Source organism: Lethenteron reissneri, chromosome 64, assembly GCF_015708825.2.
Source record: "Lethenteron reissneri isolate LAM-NWPU_2019-01 chromosome 64, ASM1570882v1, whole genome shotgun sequence".
In the NCBI taxonomy this organism is placed as follows: Eukaryota; Metazoa; Chordata; class Hyperoartia; order Petromyzontiformes; family Petromyzontidae; genus Lethenteron; species Lethenteron reissneri.
Window position 1 is genome coordinate 6,869,824 of NC_083842.1, and position 10,402 is coordinate 6,880,225.

General features: G+C 40.6%; 1 protein-coding gene across 1 annotated transcript; it reads right to left on the bottom strand.

Moving 5' to 3' along the window:
• Positions 1 to 507: 507 nt before the first annotated feature.
• Positions 508 to 10,402, bottom strand: LOC133359053 (cytochrome P450 2C20-like). Its single transcript, XM_061577432.1, has 3 exons — positions 10,314 to 10,402; positions 8,030 to 8,124; positions 508 to 6,810 (listed from the first exon to the last, which is right to left on the bottom strand). The coding sequence occupies exon 3, from the start codon at positions 6,741 to 6,743 to the stop codon at positions 5,214 to 5,216; it is 1,530 nt and encodes a 509-aa protein (XP_061433416.1). The 5' UTR covers positions 6,744 to 6,810; positions 8,030 to 8,124; positions 10,314 to 10,402; the 3' UTR covers positions 508 to 5,213.

Here is a 10,402-nt window from a genome sequence, read left to right on the forward strand (position 1 = left end):
TCATTGCTCACACGGTATTACCAAATAGTTTGAGACAAGTATGTAAGATACGAATAAACACCAGTGTTGCATTTTGTATAAGGCAATAACAATGACATGTATACTTGTACTCTTAGTTCTTTCGGTAAAGTCACGTAGGTAAAAAATGCAGCAAATCTGGCTGTGACGGTCCCTCCTGATGACGGAGACTTGTGTTGCTTCCGAAACGTCGTGATTTTTATTGTTTTATTTTTATTAATTTTAATTTCATTTTTTATCTACGTGACTTTACCGAAAGAACTAAGAGTAAGAATCCTTGCAGTCACGAAAGCTTCAAATCTAGAATGTATCTTTCTCAATATGAAGCACACTTAATGTTGGTGTATAGTAAATTCAGAATATAATTGGCGCCACGAACTCGTTAGTTTCTACGTTCCGCTGAATGTCAATATAATATGTGATAATGAAATCCTGATGATTGGTTAAGTATGTCAGGGTGTGATAATTGTGAATTCGTATTTATTTCAATGTACAGTCTGTAGCAGATGGCCTCTACACCACAGTTGAGGCGACACGGCAGAAGTGTAGGAAGCTTCTGACTGGTGACTGAAGTTAATTGATGAGTAAAATACGTTTTTGTTTAAATGCCGTTCGCACACAATGTCTCCTGACATGCAAAGACGGCAGCTTTATGGATGACGGCATGGCAGCCAGGTGGTTGATGCAGCTGGTGACTGGCCAGGTGTGGTCGGGTCTTGAGTCTTGACGATGTGTAGAACGATGATGTTGGCCTCCTTTGATCGTCCGACGTACATACATGACTTCACCGTGATAATTATTCACATACTTGTAGTTTTACAGTCACTTTAGTTTGTGACCTAGCACAATATGGTTTCGTGTTAACCTCTATCCACCTCAAAATGTGTTTCCTTTTCAGTTTCCTGCAGCACTAACTTTGAGTCTCCTTAATCTCACTTTTCGTATGTATCGTCTCTATACTCTTTAAAAACTGGAATCCTGACAATTAGCTTTGAGCTTCTCCACTGCTTCACCGCAATTCCTTCACAGCTTTATCACAATACCTCTCGTGCAATGTACGGCTTCGATCAAGGTCAGCCTTACAAGCACGGGTGCGCAAGCTACCCAGCTAATGTGAACATCACGGTTGCCCCTGGCTCCTCTGGATCTTCTTGGATCTGACCCTCATCTGCCATGCTCTGCTCATTCTGGGCCCCTGGCTCTCTGGCCCACCTCTGGGCTTCTTCTAGCATTTTGGGCCACTCCACTCCATCTGGTCTCTTGCTCAGAATGCAACCCACTCGTATAACAATCTCTTGTGAGGCCATAAAGATCCTGAAAATGTAATTGGACCTCCACAGCTCAGCCATCAATGTCTTCCTTTTTCAGAAATAAAGTTTGCGTATTTCTTAGCTCGCATTCTGTGCCTAATGCAGGCAAAGTATGTCACTATAATTGCCACTCAGAGTAGAGAGCATATCCGGCACATTCCACGATCTGAGCTAACCTCGAGTTTTCATTGTGAAGTAGCTATCACGTCAAGTTAGACTCCCGTCTCTGGTATTGTTTCCTTAATCAAATATATTCTCAAATAGCAATGAACAATTAATTTCGAATTTTCCTCATCACCATTGCAATGAGTTTAAAAATGCCTAATATGATTGGGGCAATTCATATTTAATCCTACTTTACACTAAATGTTTTATTTCCATAACAGTGCCATGGCATTTTGTTGGGAAAATATACATCTGTAACGGGTTCCGGAGACACTTGTAGAGGTAACTTCTTTATTACAATCCAACAGCACTCCAACAGTCCAACAGTCCTGATACTCTGTAACAACTCCCAGGTACACAGCCTCGGTACAAAGCCTAGATACACTACTCTGGCTACGCTCTGGAACTCGCCCTCACAAGGTCGTAGAGTCGGGAATTCCAGAGTCCCACCACTGGCTCTCACAGCGTCTCAGGGTCCTCAGATGGCTGGTCTTGGGTCTTGGGTCTTGAGATACGACTGGCCCTGACCGTCCAGGGAGCTCCCCTTTTATGCCTAGTCCCCAACGAGGGGTGGGGCCGTGTGCGCCCCCAGATATCCCACAGAGCACACACAGCCCCCCCCCCGTTGGTGGCGCCAAGCGGCTTAAGCGCCTGGGCCACCCGGGAACCCAACGCCTGGCGCCAAGAGGCTTAAGCGTCTGACCCGCCTGGGAACCCAGCGCCTGGCGCCAAGGGGCCCAAGCGCCTGGCCCGCCCAGGGTCCCAGAGCCCCCAACAGCCCCTCCCTTCTTATGTCACTACACATCGATCGATATCAATGTTGCAGCTAAATTTTTTCTACCAAACACTCACATATATTCTACTACAAAATGTAAGTTGGTTTCCACTGTTAATCAACTAATGCAAAACATGTTGGGTTTCTCTATTCATTATAGTAATCGTGACTTTATCATAAATTATCCCAATGAAGACACCTACAGTGATGTATTCTTTTCTTTGGAGCAATCAAAACAAATTCTGCCATTAGGTTAATCTTGTTCGTTTATACTGGCTTTTTAAGAGTAAACTAAGGATTGAACTAACAACCTTCAGTTTGAGACTGACAGTACTTACTGCACATTCTATGGTTCATTCAGTAAAGTCACGTATAAAAAATAACAATAAAATAAATTAAGTGAATATTATTTTATTGTTATTTTTTCTATCTACGTGACTTTACCGAAAGAACAATGAATATTAAATCCTGCATTCACGAAAGTCTTAAGTCAAAATGGAGTACTTACTGCAGTCATGAGACTGCAGCAATATACCAGTTCAGAGGTTGGCAACCTGTGGATCTTTAGCCGCATGCGGCTCTTTAAGGACTGATTCATGCCGTTATTGCGACTCTTGAAATACAGGTAGTCCCCGAGTTACGATGGAGATGCGTTACGACTCCATCGTAAGTCAAAAATATCGTAAGTCGAAGATGGCCTAGCCTACCCAGGAGTCTTAAAGAATGGTGATAATTTAGCAAAACAGAGCAATTTACAGTACCGTACTGTATAAACTATATACTGTATGTATTTATTAATTACAATACTGTATTGCACAGTAAAATGTAAAGTAAAAAATCAAGGTAAATTCTTAGCCTACCTATATGAACCGCAATTTAATAGAAAGTTTTTTTTCAGGAAACAATCCTATCTGCTATCAAACCTTTTAACATGCGTACATCCCGGCAGCGTCCCAACGTACAGTATCGTACCTCGTACACTGCTGCGTTTGCCTGCCGCGTGAAATGAAAAATATTTAACAATTTTGTCGTATCGCTATCGCCATCGTATGATCGAAATATCGTAAGTCGGGCCATCGTAAGTCGGGGATTACCTGTATTGAGTTTTTATACCGTTTGATACATTCGATGGCATATCAAATACATTTGGTTTGAAGTGGAAGGGATATAAGGATCACGTCAACGAGAACATAGGGAGGTGATACCCCACAATGATCTTCAGAATTGCCTCTTACGTGGGGAAGTGTGGACACTATTTGTTACTGGAGGGCAACTAGCCATGCATGGCTCTTGCGAACTATCTAAGGAGGTAAAGAAATTTATATTAAAAAATAACATTACAGTTGTTGCGTATCAGAATACAAGGGCGGTTCCAGCATGAACAAATCAGATAGATGTAATGGGAAACTTATACTGATTGCTTGGAAAATAAAGTTCGACGTAATTTTGTATGGTTAAGAGTTAGACCACTTTATACTATGGAGCCTGATGAGATTTTTTTTTATAAAGGTCACTCTTCATATGCAAATTTAAATACTGTTCATCAGGAATACATTTATCAATGTAATTATTATAAGTAAAGTCCAGTCTCCAACTCTTATGCTCTTTATTTATCTTCCCTCTCTATAATATCTGATATTAAGAACACCCATTGCCTAAAACATCGTTTATAATGTTTCCGGTTAGGCAGAATTATTAACGATGTGATTTTTGTTTCTCTATGGGACCTTTTAGCCACTATCCAAAATGTTTTTGCCAGTATCATATTGAGTTATTTTCTTATTTGTGCCTGTGCATCATTGCTCACACGGTATTACCAAATAGTTTGAGACAAGTATGTAAGATACGAATAAACACCAGTGTTGCATTTTGTATAAGGCAATAACAATGACATGTATACTTGTACTCTTAGTTCTTTCGGTAAAGTCACGTAGGTAAAAAATGCAGCAAATCTGGCTGTGACGGTCCCTCCTGATGACGGAGACTTGTGTTGCTTCCGAAACGTCGTGATTTTTATTGTTTTATTTTTATTAATTTTAATTTCATTTTTTATCTACGTGACTTTACCGAAAGAACTAAGAGTATGAATCCTTGCAGCCACGAAAGCTTCAAATCTAGAATGTATACTTGTGTTTGAGGATTTGATTGTGGATTTATTTTTGCGTTATTTTGTGGTTGTCATGTGCATTTGTTGATGTGTTTTAGTGGTAATAGTTGTTTATAGTCGTGGTTATTTGAGCGGTTGTTTTCTGTGGTTGTAATTGAGTGGCTGTTTGGCATGTGTTTGTTTTTTAAACCCAGAGGAAGGATTGACCAATGTTACGCATTGTTTTCTACTATCAAAGTAATTTAGACACCAACCTACTGCTACTTAAATAAGTCCAATATCACTAACTTGGTTTACAGGATTTGGTGATCAATTGTATCAATGCCTTATCCAAGCCTATGAAGACAGCTGAGTCGTTAGTTGTTTCTATTGTAATGGTGTCTATATATGTTTTCTAATGCATTTACTGCATGTATAAAATGGTTGAAAAAAGTCACAATGTAATTGTCACCAGAAATTTCACTGCCACCTATAAATAGACTATGAACAGGGGAGCATTGTCTCATTATCTATTTCTACATTTATGTACTCGGGCCCCGGGTGACTTGTGAAAGAATGTATGAAATGAAGGTTAACTATTTTTGGGCAAATTCGCTGAAGTAATGGAAGATGTTTGTAGAAAACTATCATCTCTATCTATAAACTAACGTAACATGATTAAACGATTTACTAGAAAAAGTTAAATTGATTCACTCATTGTTGTACAACAGATTTATACCATTTCTTTCACCTATCGTGATGTATTTTTTTTTAACATAACCTATTTCCAATGCGTGCATGTGTGCTTGGACATTATAGACTCAAACCAGCACACACTATAGCACTCTTTAAACTATGTTCAATTGCGGAGATGAAGCCCCAATTTGTAAGATTTTGGAGCCTTGGTGATCTGCAATATATAATCCAGGGTTGGTGGAGAGACCAGATCAGGCCAGATAAACTCAAAATGCTGCAAAAGAGATGCAAAGAAAAGGAAGAGCTCCATTTTTGCTAAATTTTCCCCCAGGCAGACACGGGGACCAGCAGAGAAGGGCAGGAAGGCATCTGACTTTACAAACTTGCCATCCTCATCAAGGAAGTTTTCTGGACTGAATTCGTATGGGGTTTTCCAATGATTTTCATCACTCAGAACCGATTTCATATTCACCATTATGATCGTCCCTTTTGGAATCGAGTACTGGCGTAACTTGACGTCTGTGGTGGTTGCATGCGGGGCCGAGAATGGAACAATGTTACTGAAGCGCTGTATCTCATGGATCACAGCATCCAGGTAGGGCAGACTGTGTCTGTCCTCCATGCATGGTAGTCGATCTGATCCCACAATCTTGTCAATCTCATCATGGCACTGGGCTTGTATTTCAGGGTGCATCATCATGTAGAGAAGGCCCCAGCGTAATGTGGTGGAGGTCGTCTCTGCGCCAGCAGTGAAAAGGTCCAACGTCAACATGATGAGACTCTGTTCTGAGAAGCTGCTGTTGGGATTGTCCTCTTTCTCCAATTGAGACAAGTAGGTGTCAATCAGGCACATTGGCTTGAGGGGATCTCTTGTTGCATGGCGTTCAGATATTATATCACGAATAAACTGTTTAGATTTTGCCATGTTTGTGAATATTCTCTGCTGCGGTCCAGGAAAATCCATCAAGAAGGGAAAGAAGTTGCATAAAGTTCCCAGCAGCCCTGATTGGAGCTGAAGATTGTTTTCAATGAGGTGCAAAAAATCATGGAACTGCTTATCACTGTATTCATACCGTTTCCCTTTCACCATGGAACAAATTATGTTTCCCACAGCACTGTTTAAGTTATAGTGAGGGTCAAATGCCGATCCTTTCTGTTTAAATGCCTCAATTAAGAAGCCAACCTCTGCCTGAATGGTTTGTTCTATGGATGACTTACCAAGTCCAAAATTCCGCAATGTTGACAGAGTGAACCTACGATGTTGCATCCAATATTTTCCATATGGAGCAAAAATAATGCCTAGGCCTCCGTTGACTTTTTTGTTGAGGGGGATGTTTGGCCGGTCTGCAAACTCATGCCCTTGATGCACTAGGACCTCTTTTACTGCCTGGTAGCCACTCACAAACACCATGGAAATCTTGCCCACCATTACGCTGCACACCTCTCCATACTGTTTCGTAACTTCCTCTATGGCAACATCGGGTTTCTTAAACAGAGGCACATTCCCTAAAAATGGTATCACTTTTGGGCCAGGAGGAAAGTCCAATGGGCGTTTAGTTGCCTTTACCTCCTGGAGTATAGCCCGAAGAACCAGGAAAATTATGCAAAATATAGCCAGGCTGATCAGTGCCTGGTGCCCCAAGAAAGAGCTCCATTCCTGAGCAGCAGCAGTTGTGTCCAGAAGTTGGCCCATACTGTACTGCAGGTTGTGTGATGTAGTAAGATGAGTACTTGTCTTGATTTTTGATGAGGACAGTGTTCTGCACACACATTCACACACATGCCAAGTGGTATTATTATATGATTTCCTGAACATTGCATTTATCACATGGGGCCTTAAAACAATAAACTGACAGGCCAGTCTCTGATTAGATACGGGCAGTCCCCAACTAACAAACTGGTTCCGTTCCTGAGACCTGTCCATAAGTCGCACGGAACGCAATATACTGTATTTAAATATTTAAATGTCCATACAGTCAGTTATAAAACTGTGTTACGGTTTAACAAAAAAGGGAATAGTTTTACAGGTAGGAACAACAGTTCCACACTGCCCACCAGGGATTATTTGTCTGTCGTGCATAGCCACGCCCTCGATTTGTAATTCATAGAGTGCTTCGGGAGGGCTCAGCACCACGTGACGCACCGCCCACGCAGCTTGCGCCGCGTGACACGGATCGCAGGAATGTGCTGTCCAACCAAGTTCCTCCCAGCCCACTCCGAAGGAACGTGTTAGTTGTGCCTCTTTATACCTTCCAATTGAATGCCAATATTTGAGATATTCCAATTAGAACAAAACTTATAAATTATCAGCCTCATAAGCGCAGTAGGTAGCGCGTCAGTCTCATAATCTGAAGGTCGTGAGTCCGATCCTCACATGGGGCAAAGTATTTTTTTCTTGGCGTAAAATGTACATTTACATATTAATTCCAACTTCAAATTATTCGTTAGGTCTTAATGTGACATCAAGTTCGTTAATTTTTGGAAGCCTATATAGTCTTGGTGGTTTTGATTCAGTAACCTGATGCACCAATAAGACCCATAGTTAATACAATAGGCTCTGCCACATAAAAATTAGCACAATACGTAACAAAACCAATACAGCCCTATATAGGTAGGACCTCTTCGTTAATCAAAAACTCTGAACATCTCGTTAATATAATTAAAGATATTAAGCTTAACCCTAATGATATGCTCGTAAGTTTTGATGTGACCTCTCTGTTCACTAGGGTTCCGGTCAACGAGTCAATTAAATTACTCGACACTCTGGTAACGAACTAAGGTTTAGCCAAAGATATCCCAAGACTAGCTGAACACTGTCTAAAGAACACTTCTTGTGGCAAGGTGACTCATATAAACAAAAGTAAGGAGCAGCAATGGGCTCTCCTTTGACTCCTGTGATATCGAATTTGTACATGGAAGATTTTGAAACAAAAGCAATAACTTCAAGCCTGTTTACGGAAAGAAAACGGATACTGATACCTATCTGAATGCAGTCACACCATCACCCCGCACAGAAATCTTCTCTTATCAAGACGCTCATTCCTCGAGCTAAGAAAGTGTCAGATGGTGACAGTCTGAGAAATGAAATTCAACATGTTAAAGAAGCGCTGCAAATGAACGGTTACAATGATGCACAAATCAACAGGGCATTGAATGCCAAAACCAAATCAAATAACAAGAGCATTGAAATTGCCCAAGTAATTAAAACGATCAAAATACCGTACATCATGAGACCTCCTTTGCCGGTAGCAAGATATAGTAATAGTTTTTGACCCGTTTAACTGGCAACAATACTGACACATTTATACACCAAGTGAGACAAGGATCTAAGAAAAGCTGTCTCGGGTGTGGACCAATCAATTTCAAGGACAGTGCATTCATTACCAGAGTTGTCTTTTTGTTTGCATTTTGACCGCAAGTGTTGTGGTTAATGCAAACATGATCCCTTGTATAAAGGTGTCCGTTTTGTTGCCAGTTAAAAGGGTGAAAAACTATTATTATACCGTACATTGTGGGAGTAACTGACACACTAGCCAGATATTTGGAAAAAGAAAACATCCGAGGCAGATTTGGCACAGTACATAAAATACAGAAATTAATATCTGCTACAAAAGATGTATTACCGAAGCTATCAACAGAAGGCGTGTACAGGATTAACTGCACGTGTGGTAAATGTTATGTTGGGCAAAGAAGACGATTGTTTAGCACGAGACTGAAAGAACATTAGATAAATATTACATTATCCCAAATACAACTGTCAGCAGTAGCAGAATATGCGTGCCAACACGGACACTCAATTGACTTTTATAATGTTGAAGGTTTGTGCAAAACTAGCTACTACTGGCCAAGACTAATGAGATAATCTATCGAAATTTAAAGAAATGAAAATAATCTACATCATGGGATATCCTTTGCCAGTACCAAAATATGATAATATGTTTTTCTATTTTTTTTCTGGCAAGAAAACAGGTGTTAAGATGTTAAAACACCAAACTGAAACCTTTTACGATGAATCATATCTGCATTAGCCACAATGCTTGTGGCCAGAATACAAAAAAAACATACTCTGATAATAGTATGCCTTTTGGCGTCCTCTGGTCTAACACCGTTTGAGACGAGGCTCGAAAGAAAGCTGTCTCTGATGTGGACCAATCAAATTCAAGGACGATACATATATTATTAGAGTGTTTTTTGTTTGCTTTCTGACCACAAGCATTGTGGTTAATGCAGACAGTTTGGTGTTTAAAAATCTTAACACCTGTTTTGTCGCCAGAAAAAAAGGAAAAAACCTATTATCAAATAAAAATAACTTTAACCTTTCGGATAGCTACCGCCTTAGTGCTGCGTGGAAGCGAATCATAAAATAATAAATTATTTAAATGCATGCCTACAAAGGGCAGTGTACTTCAATAGTGATTATCGTTGGTAATCCCTAACACAATAGACAGGAAGGACTAGTTAAAAGGGCTCGCATAATGTAGATGCATAATGTGCGTTGCCTCATTAATCCCCCCCCCCTCCACATTTGCAAGAGCACAGAAGAGTGGTCACCACATCATCGCCTCTATATAAGGAACGAAACAGTTAAACTCCTCCACAAATTTGGATGTCGCCTGATGAAGCTAGTTGTAATTACTGGCGAAACGTCGTACTCAGATTGTAAATGTTGTGGCGTGGCTCTCCAACACACCGGTGTGCTGAGCTTGTGACGAATTTGCATGTTCTGTTGACGTGACAACCCTTACTAGTTGGCTGTGTCGGGTGGTGGCGGGTTTTAACGACACACTTACGTGATCTAACCAAAAAACCTCTTATGGATATTGGTTGCGAAAGCCTACGTGTTAAACAGTTATTCGTTTTATTAATGCATTATTGTAGTTTTGTATTTGATATAGAAACTGGTATTATAGTAATTACAATACTCGGAACTATTATAGCAGGTAAAAGTCTAATTCTAGATTTGAGTAAAAGTCTAATTGTGCGGCACACAATTTAGAATGTTGCGAGTTCATATCCTTGCTGGAGGTTGACTCGACTAATTTTCCCCTGGTGTCGATAAAGTATTTACAACTTTGTGGGGGCTACAACAGTGATTGTCATGGATAGACTCGCCCCGCTATAATAATATTACCCATTTTCCATCAGGTAGGTAATTCCACTAACTTGCACTGATCAACGAGGTAACGTATGGTAACACACAAGTTCTGCTCGCACTCGCAAAAGGCAGCCACTGGTACCTCCACGCCTCGCCAATGTCCCTTACCTCTGTCATATGCAGTAGTTTCAACGCATATGGTGCCCAACTTGCAAGGTACTGTGTCTGGATTTCATTAAAGTGACAACCGTTTGGCC

Bases quoted from the DNA above. Each gene is read 5' to 3' on its own strand.
- LOC133359053 (XM_061577432.1), bottom strand. From the start codon at position 6,743: ATGGGCCAACTTCTGGACACAACTGCTGCTGCTCAGGAATGGAGCTCT.